The sequence below is a fragment of the Ambystoma mexicanum genome, chromosome 2q (assembly GCF_040938575.1).
Source record: "Ambystoma mexicanum isolate Mex_15411 chromosome 2q, UKY_AmexF1_1, whole genome shotgun sequence".
Classification (NCBI taxonomy): Eukaryota; Metazoa; Chordata; class Amphibia; order Caudata; family Ambystomatidae; genus Ambystoma; species Ambystoma mexicanum.
The window spans coordinates 105,377,469-105,396,532 of NC_090924.1; the positions used below are offsets into that span (position 1 = coordinate 105,377,469).

At 44.5% G+C, this 19,064-nt stretch overlaps 1 protein-coding gene across 3 annotated transcripts in view; it reads left to right on the plus strand.

The window, feature by feature from the left end:
- The window catches only part of C2QH8orf33 (chromosome 2q C8orf33 homolog), a 429,781-nt gene that overhangs the window by 31,174 nt on the left and 379,543 nt on the right, over nt 1-19,064 (plus strand). For all 3 annotated transcript variants that reach the window (XM_069646956.1, XM_069646954.1, XM_069646955.1), the window contains exon 2: nt 2,865-3,030. In XM_069646956.1, coding sequence (XP_069503057.1) covers nt 3,022-3,030 — 9 coding nt within the window. In that variant the 5' untranslated portion in view covers nt 2,865-3,021. The remainder of the gene's footprint in view (nt 1-2,864; nt 3,031-19,064) is intronic.

The window sequence follows — 19,064 nt, forward strand, 5'->3', positions numbered from 1 at the left end:
ACCTCACAAACGGAATATGGCAAAAAAAGAAGACCTGGGCCATTTTGACAAAATGGTCACCCATGGGTTCTGTACTGCAGCTGAGGGATCAGCTTGTGGTAGAAAAACACATTGGTATGAAAAAGTAAACCACTGCCACCAGCCATTTAAAGTAGTGAGGCTCACATACAAACGTTACATGCGAATGTAGGTTTAGGGGCTACCCCCAGCACTCCACATAAAATGGTGTGTGCTGGACCTATAAAGAGAAAAGGTAAGTAAAGTCAATTTCACTTAACTATTCTTGGGGCAATGTAGTTCACACAAGAACATGTATTTAAATCTTATGATAAATCTAAAGGATTCCTCAGTGACACTGCACTGGAGGTGCTGTGTGTCACCATACAAAAAGCAGATGCCTATGGAGTTTGTCAAACTCCAAAAACAGTGAAAATACCAAATCCAAATCAGGTAAAAACACATGAGAGACTGAGAAAAAGATCTCACTCAAGGGTTAAAATGAAAAAGTGCAGCAGAAGAGCTGGGGGAGCTAAGGTTGAAGGGAATTAGCACAGAAATGCAAATTCTTCCTAACAGGATCCTCCCTAGATATACACATTCAGTCATGGACTGGCATAGGCCAGCCCTCCAGTTTCATCCAGTCAGACACTCAAGGGTTATGTAGGCCACCCAATCAGGCTGGCCCTAAAAACTGCGACACCCTCGGGTCCATCCATACAGTTAGTGTATTTTGGGTTTTATGGGCACAGAACCAGTTTAAACCAATCCATACCGCTACGGAGTGTGCATGGCGGGGCTAAGAGTGACCCCTTGTGTGCACAATATCCATGTTAGGTCTGCTTTGTAGTTTCCACAAGCAAAAAGGGATGAACCAAAACAAAATGGGCGAGAGGTGGAGTTAAATAAATGCATAAGTACCCCATGCTTACTGTACTATTAAATTGGGCTATTAATGCAGCAAAATCAGCTGCACCTCTGGTGAAAACATAACATAATGTGCTGCTGCCACCAGCCTTCACAACATAAGTGCAGGGTGAAATCAGCCTAGGGCCAAAATGGGGTGCTTAAAAAGACCCCCATTTCCTACAAAAGGAAAAAGCCAACGGTTTAGGGGGTGCCATAAAATGGGATAGCAGAAACCCAAAATTTTAATTCTGCTATAGTAATGTAGTTGACATAAAATGGGAATGCTTTTTCTCTGTTGGTTAATTGAAGACATGGTTATTGGGCTCACAGCCCACACACGAATATAAATGCAGTCTAAATGAATTGGTGCAAGTGTGTGTTCGTAGAGGTGCACCTAGCACGGACAGGTTGCTATTGCGTAGTAGCTTGTGCTGAAACTTAAAGTTAGCCATAACTCACTAAAGAAAGATTTGCAATTTAAAGAACGGTGTGTTTATTTAATTTCAAATCCCCTGCCCCCTGTATGTAAGCAAACCAGAACAATTGAACATGCTTTGATGCATACGTTGTGTGCTATAGGGGAGTAAGCAGACTTTGGTCGTCTTGTATTTTTATTTTCACCCATTCCCACAGAGCATGCAAATGCTGATTACAGCCAGAGTATCAAATTATGCTGCGATATAAAGCTCAAGTCTAAATCATAAAAGTGCTAACATGCTTTAAGTAAGCTTGCAGGAGTCTATTTCATCACCTCGGTTGAGAAGTACTGGTCTTGAATGCACGTTTAGCAGTACGAGGTGAGCCACTCTCCTGGTTGTGCACAGAACAATCTCTGTCATGCAAAGGTCTACATTGAATAATGTTTGGAGTCCAGCACAGCTCTCATTAAAAGATTAGACGAGCTCTACTCTGTCTAAAAGGACCAACATGCTTGTTTCTACCGTCAGGTCTGTCTGTTTCCCCTTTAGTTTCTTTTTTTTAACCTAAACTCGACCTACACCTCCGTTTAACGTCCACGGCTTCAGTGGATGCCAACAGAAGGTTAAGCCATCTCCCTTTCAGAAGGTTTCAAATGTTGGCAGGTGCACAGACGTCCATCCGAAGTACCTCCAAAATAGCTCCTGAAAGTTGACCACCCTGCCTGGAATGACTGCCTGGAGGATCCAAGGGACACCTACAGAGCCCAGTTCAAGTGAAAGGGTGACCTACTTTTGCAGTCTATTTTGAGGGGCATTTGGAATGAGTGGCACCCCTGCCAGCATCATCAAACTCCTAAAAGGGCGATCTGGAATCCGATGCCTTAATCTGTTGTGAATGGCACTAGACAGAGTTAAGACACAGAGTTCAAAATCTCGAAGTGCTCATCATACGTACCCTTTTTCCTAATGTCAGATTTTTCTGTTTGTGTCAATATTTTGTTAGGCTGCGAAATAAGCTCTGTTGAAATCTTTTATACTAGAATTCGTTTGTTTGACCTTGCTAAAGTGGTGCCTCTTTTGCCACCTTTGGTATTAAGGAACTTTGGTTCTTATGGCATCTTTCTTTACTGACCACATCCTGTGATCCTGAATTTATCTGCATCCTACTTTTTCTCCTTGCCCTCCTCTGTCAAAATAAGGAGCTATATGAAGGGGGATCAGCAGCATTATTAACCTATAAGTCAATAACTGTTTTTTTATTTTTAATTTATCATTTTTCATTTAGAAAATGTGGACAAAGGCCAAATAAGTTAATTTTAAAAGTATATTTTTTGTAGGCAAGTAGACTTATTTATTGCCATCTCAAAATGGTAGACCACATCAGATTTTATTGCTATTTTTTTACAATGCAAAATGATGTTCTTCAAATGGTAAACTGGCTTTCTTGCTTCTTTCAAATCCAGCGTTTTCAAATATGTGTGTCCACTAAAGGAAGCTGAAGCTGCATGTGCTAAAATGCCCTTTTTATTTCCAATCCAGGGTTGAAGCACAACTGCTGCAGATTGTTTTCACATGCAGATACCACGTGGCTCTAGGGTGGTGGACTTTCTTGGCGGGCCCCAAAATTCTGTCGGTTTTCTCTACTGTGATGCGACAGCACCTCTAAACCAGAGTACAAGTGGAAACCAGTCTTTAGATGGAAGAGGTAAGGAAACGCTGTTCTTAGTGATCGAAGCATCTTGCTTGGTGAGGAAATTTGCCCAACACTTCATCACCATGCCAGCCAGTGGATTGTTAGTTTGCCCTATCAATAAGATGTTGATGTCAAATATTGTTCATCTTGCAGTAGAAGTAAAGCCATCAACATATCCTTTTGAGCCTCTTCCATGAAATAACTCCATGAGGTGCTTAATTGGTGGCTGTCTATGTAGATGGTTCTGTATCGCTATTTTAGCTGGGACATAAAGTAGTAGTAGTGTGTCATTTATATAGCACCTTTACCCCATTAGTATGGCATCAACGTGCTTGTAGTGGGAACACCCTCGGGGGACTGAAGTCCAGGTGTGAGGAAAAAGTCAGGTGTAGGGAGGCAAACCATTATGTATCCAGCTAGCCAGAATCTTTTGATGTAAGTCGTCGCTGCATTATAATGCATGCAGGTGGGTAGCTGTGCCTGCAGCAGCTATCCCCTGGAGTGGTGTGTGAATACGTACCTTGAGGCTCAGATGGAGCTTTGTCTTTGATGTAGCTGTGTGATCAGATAGTCTGTATAATAGACAGGCAACCCTCATAAAGTCTTCTAAACGCAATAGACTGGTACCCCTCAGAAACCTTCTAAGCGCAATAGACAGGCTAACTACAAGCATCTTCTAGGTGCAAGAGACAAGCTACCCTCATAAATCATCTAGGTGCAATAGACAGGCAATCCAAATACATCTACTAAGCGCAATAAACGGGCTATCCTGAGAAATCTTCTAAGTGCAATAAACAGGCTAACATCATGAATCTTCTAGGTGCAATACCAAGGTTAAGTGCAATAGACAGGCTATTCTAATACACCTACTAAGCGCAAAAGACAAGCTATCCTAGTTCATCTTCAAGTGCCATAGACAGGCTATCCTAATAGATATTCTAACTGCAATAAACAGGCTACCACCCTATATCTTCTAAGCATAATAGACAGGCTATCCATATAAATCATCTAGTGTAGTAGAGAGGCTATCCTTAAAAGCGCAATATGTTTCCCACCCCCAAAATCCATCTAAGTGCAATACATTGCCCACCTCCAAAGGTTCACCAGGGTGCAAACACTGCCTTCCCTTAAAGTTCCTCCCCGGGCGAGATACTGACCACCCCCACGACTCCTCAGAGTGCGATAATCTGGCCACTTTTGCCATTGGTCTAGTGTCACATCATAGCTAAATCTTGCAGTACTTTCCAGTGCCAACCACAGCCTACCCTCTGGATCATTCTGCGTTCAACAAGAGAGTGCATACTGTAGGTCAACATCAGGTTAGGCGCAGGTAATAGTAATGAGGAGTGGATTACACCACAGGTACAATCCATTTTCAGTTGCTCCACTACTAGACAAGATCAAACCATGTGTTTACGATAAGCAGCTCCCAATGTGAATCGTTTCTAAGTATTGAAATCTGTACATAGGATTTTCTTCATGAGTAGACTGTGTATTACCAAACTTGTCAGTTATCAGCCAGTAGTGTCTGATGCTCTAACATAACTATTTTCAAAGCTTTAATCGGTAGAAGTTTGACAAATTAAGTGGTAGGTGACATACCAACTCGCATATTATGAAAGCACTTAAGTTCCACAAGTCTGTCATACATACTAATTCTGTCCTCCTTTGGATGACAAAAGGGTGAGATTCCCCACCCCAAGTCTTCACTCACAGGTGGCACTGAGCACCCTATCCCTGCCATCCCTTTCAGAGGGACCCTAAGAATTATGTATACCAATCCTGTGGGTCCTGTTCATACAGACCTGTATCAGTATTGTCACTCTTCAGACTTTAGAAAACCTGATGTAAATATAATGGCCCAAAAGATGTTTTGCACATATATTTAAGGCAATCGAGTGAACCCAGAACACAGCAAAATCCTTTAGTCACTGCTCTCCTTTCCTGATTTGCACGCTTGCTTGAGAATCCAGAATCAAGGGTGGACTTGCCCGATATAGGCCCGGTCCACATGCCCGTCAAAGCCCAGGAAGTCAAATCTAGGTAGCCGAAGTTACTTATTCGTCCCCCTGCCAATCCCAGTGTGCATTGTAGCTTCCGAGGTGCCATGCATTGGGTAAGCCCAGCACAGGGGGAGGAGGTAGGCATGTAAACACGTCAAGTTAAAGGATGGGTTAGGGGTTTACTATAGCAGAGCAGCAAGTGGTGAAGAGGCGGAGGTGAAGGAGGACCAAATGGAGGGGTTTGATCGAGTTGGAGGTGCAGGTAAAGATGAAATTGAAAGAGGATGAGGTGAAGACTTGGAGAGCGAGGAATAGAGCACTAAGACATGAAAGCAGGAATGTAGTAAAGCGGCAAGCAGGATGGAAAAATAGTGTGCAGAGAGGAGAGGTAGTAGAAAACAAAGAAGTAGCGTGGTGGTAAGTCCCTTGGAGGTGTAGCGAGATTGATAGCCAGAGATTAAGACTGTATAAGCCCATGCGTTGTCTGGGAGAAATGAGAGAAGAAACCAGCATGTTGCAGAATGTTAAGGAGGTTAGATAACAGCTAGCATTAGGCATGGCACCAGACCTGTATGAGATATGAGTGTCAGTTCAACAATGAGGGGAGTAAGATGAGGTTTTATTTATTTATTTATTTTGCTTTTGTAAGGCGCTTATACATCAAGTAAAGTATGTTTCAAAGTGCCCACAGGGCAACAGGGAGGGAACATGGGAATGAATGGCAAATGTAAGAATGGAAGAGAGAGGCTGTCCTACTAGCCCTTGTGAGCATTCAGAACGTGCAAGGGCAGAGAGAGAGAGAGAGAGGGGGGGGGGTTAGTGCTAGAACTACCACGGAGGTAAGTGATAGGGAGAAAATTGCAAGCAGCAGCTTAGTGACTTGGTAAGACTGGTCAACTGCCAATACGTAAGTGCAGGCCTGTGATAGCACAGGTAGGAGAAAATAAGGGAAGCCTGATTACTGTCTATGGCCCTCCAGGCAATTATTATTTAAATCATAGTAGCTTTCTATTTATTGTACAAATACACACCAGGTTATACACAAAGATATACAATATTTATGTTCATGTAAAATGTAACTCCATATATCAAACACAACACACACCCCTCCATACACAACTCATTCACAACTTCTTCATGCATTCGTCATATTCACAAAAGATAGAAACACAGAAGTGATAACTTGTTCATATCACAGTGGCAGGTCAAACAATTGTCAATCACACACTCAATTATTTTACAATGTGCCCCTCTGTCTGTATTCATGAATATAAAGTCATTATACGAGGGGATTGTTTACCCTCGCCAAGAGAATTCACCCGAAACATGTTAACAGTTTTCCAACCCCCTGAATACAGACAGAGGGGCGCATTGTAAAATATCACGGCGCATCCAGCACAAACATTTCTATCCTAAGGTACTGTGGGGGGAAAAAGGTATGGTTTACCTGATTTACCTGATTCCAAGAAGTCGCTCCAGAGTGTTGGAGTGCATTTAGAGGTGTTTAGGGCAACCCCCTCTTACCTCAGACCAAAGCCGCTGCTTGTGTCCCCTTCTCAAGTCCGATTTTAAGGTCTCCCTTGGTAATTGTTAATGTGCTGCTTCACTAACACTAGAAATTGGAAGAAATCCACAGGATCTCTTCGTAATTCGTTGAATGTCAAGACTTCAAGTCCTCCCCGAACTGACTTTAGCTACTTTTGTGTTTTTGGACTTAAGACTTACTAGGCAAAAAAATGGTCTCTAGAACCTTGAACTAAGCTTATGTTACAATAACCTACAATTTTCCTCCCTTTAAGTGACTTAACTATATGTGTTTGCAGAGTAAATGTATGACCGTATAAACCATTGAAAACCGCATGAGTGCGCAATATCCGATAACATTGTCTTTTCCCTTTCTAATGTTGCTACAAATGTAACAACGAACAAACGCAAAAGTGAAAGTACCCTTTGAAGTGTATTGTCAAGTGATTCTAAGTGTTCTAGTATAAATGTCTGAAGTATTTAAAGAGATCCCAGATTGAATATAATAAATATATACGTTTTATATAAGTATGTGTGTAAGTGCTTCTTTGTTGTGCCTGTCTAGCTAATATTAAGTGTACTTACCTACAGCTCACATCTTCCTCATATGATAAGCCTGACTGCTCTGCCACTCTACCAATGTTTTGAGCTAGTACAGACTGATACTAAGAGTTGGGGATATACAAACCATTGGTATAACTTACTAAAGTCTTACTGTAGGACTTTAGTAAAACTCCCATAACATGCCCTGGTCTCAGCGACTGTGGGGTTTAGCAAAGGAGGGAGGGAGGAAAGGAGGAGGTGAAAAGGAAAGTCTTGAGGAGCTTCCGGAATTTGAGGAGATCCGGCTCAAGATGAAGCAGAAGGGGAGGCTGTTCCATAGGAGGGAACTAGCCGAGGAAAGCTCGACCACTAGCTTGCTGTTTAGAGAAGCCCTTGACACAGAAAGAGTTGGTGCCGGAGGAATGTAAAGATCTGGAGGGAGAGTATTAAGTGAGAGACAGTTATAGGTAGGGTGGTCCCCAGCCCCAGACAGTCTTATGGATGATGCAGAGGGATTTGAATTTGTTTCCTGCAGCGCCCGGGTGCCAGTGGAGAGATTTTAAGGCTGGGCAGAGGTGGTCCCTTGGCTTGAGGCCAAGGATACGTCTCACAGGCTTATTCTAGATTAGCTGGAGGGGTCGTAGAGAGGAAGAGGGTAGATTAGTGAAGCGGTTATTGCAGCAGTCTAGCCTAGAGAGAACCAGAGCTCTAGAGACATTGAGTTTCTGGGGAAAGTGAGGAAAGGAAGAATTCCTTTGAGGAGGTGAAGTTGAAGGTGGACCTTCTTGACAAGGTCCTGGATGTGAGGGAGGAAGGAGTGAGAGTCGTCAACAATGACTCAAAGGTTTTTGGCTTCAGAAGGAGAAGAGGTAGAGCCCATAGAGGGTGGCCAGAGTGAGGGGAAGAAAGCAGGAGGGTCCCAATGGGAAGGGTCTCAGTCAGGAATGATGAAGGAAGTAAGGAGAGGATCAAAGCGAAGTTTGAAAAAGAGTTGTGTGTCATCACACTGGAAGTAAGGGGAGAAGGTGGAAATGAGCTGCGCAAGCGGAGCAAGATAGATGTTAAAGAGCCAGAGAGAAAGGTTGTAGCCCTGGGGGACACCGCAGGTGGTGATGGAGGTAGGGGAGGAGAAAGAGCCCAGGATAATCTGTGAGGGACGGTCATTGAGGAAGGAGGTCAGACTGTCCGGTGCCCGTTCAGAAATACCTAGGGAATTGTGGAGCCGTTTTATGAGGATGGAGTAGTTGACCGTGTCAAATGCAGAGAAGAAATCAAGTAGAATGAGATCAACTGGAGAGTTGGAATCAAGAGATGCAAGCAGTTCTTCACAGGTTTTCAGAAGAGCAGTTTCCGCAGTTGGATGACAATGGATCTAGGACCTTGAGAAAGGGTGGTAAACCAGAATCCGGCCAGGCACGTTAGAGCCCCTTCTGTCTTACCTAGCTTCTGGAAGACACTGTAGAGCTTGCTGCAACAAAACCTGGAGCTTTAACACAAATACTTGCAAAACCAAAATGGCACTACCCTACCTATGGACTTCCAAGAGAGGCCAACCTTTGACCAGGACATTGGACACCAGTGAGGGGCCTGGTAATAATTGTTGAAGAGCCTGATGAAGGAAGAAGACTTTGTTTTGCCATTCATACCCCTTTTCAAGTTGGCCAACATTGTAAATGGTCCAGAATAAAACCTTCTGAACTGAACCCATGGCATCCACTTGACTTTGTGACAGCGTATTAATTGCTGTGTCAGCTCACAAATCTACACAAAACACTAGGAGCTTAAATTTCCTCCTCTAAAGAGTTTGGCCCTTCAGCAGGCTTACCAGTAGGTATTTCAGCACTTGTTCCTGAACCGTGGTGCATTAGGTGTCGAAATCCCTTGTCCTCATGACTACTTATTTTTAGTATTCACTTGATTTCCCACCTCATTCTCTGTCTCCTTCTCGCCTCTATCCACTTGGCTTGTACCTACTTCACTAGGTGAACTAACGCCTATGGTAAGTCAGACATAGGACATGGTGCAGGGGACATATTTGAAAAGGTTTTAATTAAAAACAAGCAAAAAGTACACGTTCTCTAGACATACATGACAACACTCATCAGTTGTCGAAAATCAATGATCCTTTAGGTTGCTGTTTCGATTTGCTTATCGCTTGATATGCTTTGCACTCTAAAGTAACTGCACTGAGAATGGGTGTGTGTGGCTGGTACAACATCCTTTTTATCGTGGGATGAAAGGACGCTGGGTTTTTCTCTGTTATTTCAACGTGAAAACATATCGAATTTTGTAGGGGGGGGGTTAAAAAAATATATAGATGGGGAGTGGGTGTTCGGGAATAGTTAAATAATCAAAGGGGATGGGTGGATCCCCCAAGAATAAAAATAAAATAAAAAAGATGAGTTTTCTCATTGAAATATCCAAGGAGAAAAACCCATTGTTGTTTCATCCCGTGATGAAATGACATGGAACCGTGTGGCTGGCTGACATACCCCAGAGCAGGCGTTGGGGGGAGGTAGAGTTTGTGTGCTGCTGCATACTGGGACCTTCTGTGCTCTTTCCCCATCTGTTGCCTCACCACAACGGTATCTGGTAATATTACCCCCACACGAATGGTCGCCATACATACAGTTGCCAGCGAAAGGCCATGGCTACATTATGTATGGTGACCATTTGTGAGGGGAGCAGGGCTGTCCAGCGCTCCCCTTGGGGGGGGGGAAATAAAGGAAAATTTAAAGCGTGGGTGTCCCATGTGATAATGTCGCCGCAAACCACAGCCTTTTTGCAGGGACTTTTTTGCCACACACCCTTTTTGCAGGGACATTATCACATGGAACCACCATGGCATGGTGCAGTTGGCTGCAGTGCATTGCAGTGCAAATGTCCCTAGGGTTGAGGACCAGTCCTTCTACAACCACATTGATGTGTTGCCGATATCAGGCAACCGTCTCATCTGTGAAGGGCTGAAATCCAGGGTAAAGGGGTGGGGGTGTCCAAATGTTATGTTGCCAGAAATGTCCAGGGGGCCCTAGCAGGTAACTATGCAAATTTTGGTGCAGATTGGTGGAACAGTGTGGAATTGTATAAGGAAGAACACTTTGCCAAGCCACAAACCCAGCAACAATCCGATACATTTTCACTTTTGTAGATCTAGACTAGATAAAGAAACTGGCTGCTCTAACCCCTACTACTAAGATGCCTATTCTAAAAAAAAAACGACAAATGTGTGCTCGTCAGGACATCTCAAAGAGAAAACTTTATCCGCTGTCAAAATCTATTCCAACCTAACATCTGCCCTACCACTATGAAAGGAAAAGCCAATTTAAATGTTAACTTAGGATAGGGTAACCTCTCCTGTAAGTAGATAAGTGTTTGCTGGTTCATTGACCCCCACCAAAGAGTTCTCAAAGTCTTTCTCAGCCTTCTGGCTGGTGTTCTGGTCCCAATAACAACAAAACACATTTCTGTTTCCTCTTGGCAAAACAATGGCTTAATCCGCCGGTTCAAACCATTTCTAGTTTATCCCCTCTTCAGGGATGTATTCTTCTTATTAAACTTAACAGGCTCTTTTCTTTATTCGTGGTGGGATATTTCTGCTTTCAACCTTGTATAGGCTACGAACCTGCTGTTCAGCCCTACTTTTATTCTCGCTTTCATCACCTCCTCTTGGGATATTCAGATTATCAGCCCGCCGTGGGGTATAGGCCTGTATAGTCCGGCTTTGGCTCTCGCTTCTCTCACCCCCTCATGGAGTATTCAGATTATCAGCACTCCCTGGGCTACGGTGTGGCCTCACTGCCCTCCACCCACGCCACCTACAGCACTGCATACCTTCTGTCCAGCTGCAGTGCTTTTTCGTAGTAGCCATCTCTGTGGCCAGTGTGTATCCATTCTCTCTCGGCCTGCGCTGTCAGCTTTCTCACGTCCCTTCTTCATCTCTGGAACACTTACGTGGGAAAGGCAGGACACCAATGCATTTCTTCCAGTTTGGTTTTACTTCCTTCGTCAGCGGCCTCGAGCTTGTTGAGCTTTCCGCCTTCATAGAAACAGCAGCATTCTGCAGGCTTTTGCTGGATCTCTACCCACCACGTGATTGCATGGCTCTTCGGCTCAACTCCTCCTGGAAGGGAGAGACTTCCTCCTCTATGCACCAGCGTTTCTTGCTCTCCGGGCAATTAATTGTCTTGGCGTCCAGCTGTCTTTATATCCCTCCCTGGAACGTAAGGGAAGTTTCAGTTGGTTCCGGTCTTCATCATATACAGGTCAGAAACCAAGCCACCCACTTTAAAGGGGCCCTGGACATGATTGCTCTGTGCAATTACAATATAATCAACAAACAGTTGGGAGTTTGAAGTAAGGGAAGGTGAAATAAAATCCTTACTTGGAGATTGCTTGCTCCCAGGTGGATGATCCACCCAAGTGGGATCCCGCCTGCCCTGTACCCTAGGGAGGGTCTTGCGTAGCATGCTCACCTACCTAGTCCCAAACGGGGCACTCCTCCTTGACGAAAAGGGATGAATTCCCTGATTTGTCACATACCCATCCTCCAAAAAACCAATCCATCTGGCGCTTTTGAACACTGTTGCTCCTTAAACAAAGACAAAGCCCCCCCCACTTATCCTACCATTGCGCATCACTCCAAACTCTGCTACATCGTCATCCTGCTTGAATGCACAGCAGCCTTGGGACTCTTGACTACCACTCTCTCTTTCTTAGCCTCTCCCACCTTGCCATCCACAACACTGCACCTTCTTGGATGTCTTCTAACCATTCACTTCCCCATCTTTAGAAACACAAATCCCTCTGATCCAACTCTTCTCCCTATGTCCAACGTTCCATTGTTGGTCCGTGTTGCGATGGATTTCCAAAATCAGCCCTGGTGAAAGGATTGTGGGAGGCCACCCTAAGTATGGTAAACATAGAAGACACTGAGAGTATAGCCACAGCCCAACCAAGGTAAGGTAGCTGAGCAGTCAAGGCTTAGTCTCAGGAAAAGTGAGAACGCCACCTAGGGCTACAAGAGTGCACACAGAGCAAGACTAATAATTCAAGTTATACAGTAAGTATATAAAAATACAGTTCTTCATTAGGGCTTTAGTTAGACACTAAGCATATTACAATCACAGATAAGTATGGTTACACAAAACTATATAAAACCTATATACACATTCACCATTAGGAGAATAGAATTGCATATGAATACATTACCAGTGCAATACAAGTGAGTGAACAGATGCTAAGGAAAATGGACAGAACTCCTCATAATCAACACAAGAACAGCTTCTCTCACTCTTAATAAGTCCAAACCTAAGATGGTTTGGGGCCTTGTGCCCAAAATTCTCCAGTTCCAAAGTAAAATTTCTTCAGGTAAATTTATATAAAAGGAAAGAAACGCAATACCAAGTCTCACACGTTCTACTCAGTGTGGTTTCAAGTAAATTACATATATTCTTTTTCCATTGTCTTTAAGTAAAAAGCATGAAATATAAAATGTTAGAGAATAAGTGTTTGTGGTATCTGGAAAAATATATATCAGTGATACATGGTCTCTTATAGGCTCTTGGTATGCGTGGATACATGTTTTTTATACTTTGCATTTTTTATCATAACTTTATCTCAAATTATCACATTTCTGGAATCATATTTGTGGTCTATCATATACTATTGCTTTAAATAGGTCCTTTGTGTAGCTAATTTTGTATGAATGTAATTGTTGTTTTCTTGCATACATATATAACTTGAATAGTCCTATTTTCATCACCACTTCTTAGCCAACACCTGTTTCAACCCGAGTGGGCCTGTTCATGGCTGTAGTGATGGAGAACTAACTTTTTGTGTACATATATTGATAGTTTAGAATATATTTCTATAACAATTAATGCCCGTAACCTGTATGCATGGTTTTTGTAACCTCTTGTAGGAATCATTATGTTCTCATTTGGGTTGTTGTATTTATGCTCGGGTTCCTTGATTTCTTTGCAAAACCCTGCGGAATATAATTGGAAATCTACAGTTTCTCTTTTTACTATTTTTTGCAAAGAATTATGGTCCATGGTCTCCCCAGTACTCAACATACAATTGGTTTGGGTGAGGCGATCAATGGGATAGCACAATGTTGCTTCTCATAGTCAAGTGTTTATTGAGACAAATGTATAAATATAGTTTTGTCTTGAGATACATATTTTCTCCCCTATTCTGATATTTCAGGTATTCTAAAAAAACATTTAGATAACAGATCAGGTTAATAGTTACTGAATAATGTATGGAACTGTGGTTTTCCCCATGTTCTGTGAAAATGTCCCACTTCCTGGCGTACTGCCTGGCAAATGGTGGCTGTCAATGTATTTATGTATGCTTCATTCTATGTGGTGAAAGCAAGCGTCCCCAAAAGGCAGTTCCCTCCCCACAATAGGAGGCAAATAGTACACATCCCAGAAGGGAATGAGACCAAGACAAGTGCGGGTGATGTAGAAAGGGGTTTATATAATCAAAATAGGGCATGCAAAGGACTCTGCAAGCTCCGAGAGCGCTCTGTCTGACAATAGCAAAGACAGTCATATTTATTACAAAACCACATCATAAATCCTGTAACCTATAGGGGGCACATAGTCTCAGGGATTGGGTGGCGTCGACTAAGCTATAGGTGATACGATGATGAGCCGCTCCAGGATTGGTGGATATCTGCGTGGTGCCAACGTGGGGTGGATGGGTCAGCTGGGCTCGTCGGGGTGGAGCTGCTGGCCAGGCGCGGTCTGTGTCGATGATTGATGGCTGTACTAACACTTTGCCCTTGTGGGGGCACACACGCACACGCACGCAATGTGAAGCTTCACCAATACATCAGTGCACTATTTATCTTTGACCTGCTGACCGGGTGTCATAAATCTGGGTGTCTGGTCTGCGGGCACAAAGTGAGCTGCCTTGTCGTTCTGTTCTGTTAGATGTTGTTAGGCAGAAACCTGTGCAGTTCCCTTAGGGGCCACTGCAAAAGATTTTGGACTACAGGTGGTTGGCAGTAAACCCAATTGGTAGCAGTCTGTACCACCCAGATTTACCTGGTAGCTGTGGCTGAGCAGTCAGACTTCTCTCAAGATGAGTTAGGCAGTGTATAGAGTATACACAATAGGTACAGGGATAAAGTAGCACAAGCAAACACTGACCAGATCTTTGGTGTAAAAGTATATAATTATTTATTTAAAGACACACTTGTAAATTACACTAGCACACAGAGGTAAATTACAGTAGCACACAAAGAGGTAAGTAAATTCAACACACAGTCACTATTATATATATACAACCCTAATTACTTATTAGACAAGTCTTAGTGAGAAACACCACTTATTTTCAGACAGAGGTGAGCGCCTAACATAAGATGGCACTCTAATAAGTTATAGAAAAAGGGAGGGAAAAGGCAAAGTTATGAAAGCACACAATTTCAATACTTTTCAAAGAACCACAATGAGGCAGGTTAGGCAAAGTCTACTGGATAGCAAGGAAGTTCAAATGCCAGGCCCGCTCTTAGAGAGAGCAAGCGAAATGTGTCCAGGATCACACAGTGGGGTTATGCCCAAAGAGTCTTTGTAGATAGTTCACAAAAGATTGAGATCAAGTCAGGAAAAGTTAGTTAACAGGCCCCAGGCTAGCCCAGGTTAGAAAGTCGACTATTTACTGTCACCCCGATAGATCTGTCGCTAGGGAAGCCAAGCGGGACACAGTACCTGAAAATGGGAAGAACGCTCCAGCAGGGGCAGTTGTTCCTGGCAGCGGGTGCAAGTCGGTGTTTCGTCCAGAGGAAGAGGAGGTCTCGACGTGGAGGAAAGCTGAAGGTCGTTGCACTGCCAGGGAAGAAACCAGCCGCGGAGTTTCCCGGTTACAAGGTACCACCCTTTTCTTCGCGGTAGTGGTAACCCCTGGTATTCCGGTTTCCAGGGTACTTGGCACGGGCAAGGCGGCCACGAGGTGGTCCAGGAAGGCGAAAAGACGGGCAAACTGGTTATCCCCACCAGTCAAAGGAAGAAGACTCTCCTGGCTGGAGATCTCCTATGTCGTCGGGAAAAGTGGTGAGACGATTCAGCAGGGCTCCACCGGTGGTGTCGTCATTGCAGGTCGGCTTCTCCCTCCTCGGATTTTTTAGGTCCTGTGGCGACGTCTGAAGTCCCTGTCCCCAAAGCTCTGCTTTTATGCAGAAAACCCCCATTCATTCAGCCTAGCTGTCACTCAAACATGCTAAGTGGTGAGCCGGGCGACTCACCATTTGGGCCAATCACACGAGAGTGCGACTTGAGTTGCCGAGGCAACTCAGTCCAGGGTGCCTAAACCCCCTCCCATACCCCTGTGGTACCCAGACAGAGTGGCACCACTTTTGGAGCCTTCTGTGGAGAAGGCCGCCAAAAAGTGGAACAAAGGCCTCGACCTGGGTTGGAGTCACAGAAACGAACACAAACACCATTTTTGGAACCAAGTTTCGGCAAAAAATACCAACCAGTGAATTTATATTAATTTAATAAACCGGCGGTATGTTCGAGGCTATATTAAAAAGTGGTAGCCTCGAACAATGGGAAAATTTCATAGGAATATATTTGCGGTCGAATATAAAAAGTAGTATCCACTGCCACCAGCCAAAACTCAGTCGGGGGGACTGGACAGTGCCCCCTCGAACAACAGACCCCGGGGCAATCGAATTGCCCCGACCAGTACGTCCACAATATGATGGTTTGTAGTGGTTATGTTCACAATTTAAGGCTAGTAAAGCCAATGGTGACTTTACATGCCTTGGGAGACAGTAGTCAGTCTCAGGGTATGGAGTCTATGGTGGGGGGTCGCTACGACATCCCTGGGTTACTGCACGGAGGGTGCTGTGTAACCCACATATGAAAAACACATGAAACCCTATGGGGTAAAGGACCCCATAGCCCATAGAACACATACAAAGTCAAAGGAACACCTCAAATCATGTCTAAGAGTGGGAGGAAAAGAGTCTCGCTCTTAGCAGGAGAAAAAATAAACCCCAAAAATCCAGCAAAGCTGCTGGGGGACTCACTAGGTTTGGGAAATTAGCCTTTACGGAAAATTCTCCCTAACAGATGTGGTGAGGAATTACTTTATGATATGTTAGTACAGGGTTGAATACCTATCTCCAAGGCCCATTAACTTTGGGTGAACTGGAGTACTACTGGATCAGCGAGGGTACACCTCTGGCCCCTTGAGGCGGTGGGGTTTAGGACCAGCTTGTAAATAATTCATTTGGCCGACTATGGCGGCCTCGGACATGGGGGAGGTAAATTCTTGAAGCGGGTCCAGCAGAATAAGGGGAGGTGAGGCTGTGCTGCTCGTGCACCAGCAAGCCCTGGCGGGCCTTGGCGGAAGGAGGGGGAGATGGCATTGTGGCTTTTTCGCGATTCTCTGTGCCTGGGCTGCACAATATATCATACAAGGGAACAGTTAGTAAAGTTAGTAGCATTAAGATGATTACAAATTTCTATTGTTTATACATTCGTTCACTTCTTCATACGTAGCTATAAAAGTTTGGCAGTGGCACATACATTACATAACATTAGTTGAACGCATATTGGTAATTCATAAGGCAATAGATAGATAACACGTGAGGTAGCATCAGGTAGGATCGTGTACTCAGGAGCATAGAAGCAATACGTTCATATACAATCGTGCATTTGCATTTTCGGTTATACCAACTTAAATGCTTTTCACTATATTACACACAAGTATTCTTAATAATGCTTTTTCGCCTTCCTTTGTACACTAGCAGCAATCATTAGTTAGCATTAGGTGGGGCTCTATCAAGCCCTTTCATTAAGTCTTCAAGGCACATGGTATTTTGTAATGGACTGAGGTCACTCTTGCTTCATCAACGTTATAAGCTTCATCCCTTTCCAACACCCGTATTATAATTTACAAACAACTCTGTGAATCGGTGGGTTTTGGTATGTAGTCAACACCACATCTGGGGAATGTGGGCAGGGGTTCATGTAGGAAGGTTATTGACACCATATATTTCAACTGTTAGGGGCTAGATGCCGGGTCGAGGCCTGTTCAATTGGGATGGTTCTTGTTATTTTCCAGACTTAAACCATGAGTCAGGTCACTCCGGGGACAGTGATGTACTGCGGAAGGTAAATGATACAGTGTTTGTTCTGATACTCGTTCGTGTCTGGTTGCTCGTGAGAACAGGCCTTTAGCGGATCTGCCATGGGGTGGAGGCGCAGGGGAAGTGCATGGCTCCCTGCGCGCAGTGAGCGGGGGCCAAGCCGCAGCTTTTGCAGGCAGGCTGTTTTATTTGGGCTTTGGTCGTTTATATCTAAAATGGAGTCTTGATGCTTTCAAAATGGTGTCTATGGTTTGTTACAGTACAAGTCGATTGGCCCTGTGTGTCGATCAGCAGCCACCCTGCAACCTGAGCACAGGTGCAGGGTGAGCCGCGGACGAGTCACAAACCTCACTGGGAAGGGGTATGCCGGGGAGGGGGTCCTATAGACCTATCCTCCCATACATTTCCCCCCTTTCGTTACTTAAGTAATGAATATTGTAACTCACCCAACCTCTGGCGCTCTTTCTCATTCGCAGCAGCCTCATCCCATGCTGGTGTGCCTTTTATTGGCATCCAGGCTCTACATACCCCCCTCCCGGAGGGTCTCCCCCTCTCCCAGCATACTCCTCTGGTTTGCAGGTCATATATATACATCCCCCATCTCCCTCCAAGTCCACCCATACCTCTGTATACCGTTCCCGTTCTTGGGGCACCTTTATTGTGGTATGATATAACCTATCTACTATGTCCCCATCGTAGTATAATGGCACCATTCTATACTTGGGTTCTGGGTCCTCACCTGTTTGTACTTGTGCTTCTTGCATGATCTGTGCCACTCCTCTAGTGTTGCCCATTGTCACCATCATCATTGCGCCATTTGGCACTGCATTTGCGCAGCATCGAAGACCCAGCTGGCACACGCAAAAAATCAGGAGTAAAAATACCACGATGGGCATCAGCATTTTGACTGTCAGTCCTAGCCATGATGGTACCCAAGAAAAAAAGATTGTCGAACCAGGTGCTGGCGTCTGCTCCACCTTCGTATTTCATTTGTTCCCCCAGGTTGTGCACTGCTGCGATAACATGTGATAATGTCCCATTGTCTGCGTCTTCAGAGGGTACAAATGTGCAACACGCACTCCCGATGTTTCGGCAAACACCTCCATCTATCGCCATTAACAGGTCTAAGACATACCTGTTCTGCATGGTCATTAACCGTAGGGCCCTTAGCTCCACCATGATCACGTTAAACCCTTCTTCAGTGTCGTTAGCCAATTGGATCAGCTCCCAGCGCATGATCTGGAGCCATTTTGCGTTTGCTTGCGCCTGTATTCTCAGGATAAGAGAGGCGAAGAATGTTTCTGCGGAATTGAACAGCCGGTATTTGTCTGGAATCTGCCAACAGGTCTGATGAGGCTTTGGATATGTAATTTGATGATCTCCGCCGCCTTGACAGCACATCTTGCACACTGCCTGGGGACAGGGCATACAGTTGTGGTTCTTCTGCTGGCTGTGTATTTTGTTCACGATGGACAACTGGCACTCCTTTTCCTCCACTAATGTGGCTCTTCGGGATTACCATCAAAGCAGAATGCAACGTTTCCAGAGAACATGTGCCCCTCCAGGATTGCGGGAGGTGCAAGTATGCCTGTTTGCCGCAGACCCAGTAAGTGTCCATGAGTGCTGCTGTTCCTTTCTTCATGTCTGGGATGATGAGTGTCCGATTGCAGTTCTTATTTGCGCCCATGATGTTCTTTCCTTCGCCATGGAAGCACAGTTTGCATGAGATTTCCTTTTGCAATTTAAACGGTTTTTCTAAGGAGGTCACCCAGGTTAATTCTGAGATATGTTCCTGCCACACTGGTGTACAGGTTTTCTCGATCCATTGCAGTTTTCTCCTGGCAGCCCTCGTAGCGCTTCAGCTTTACACG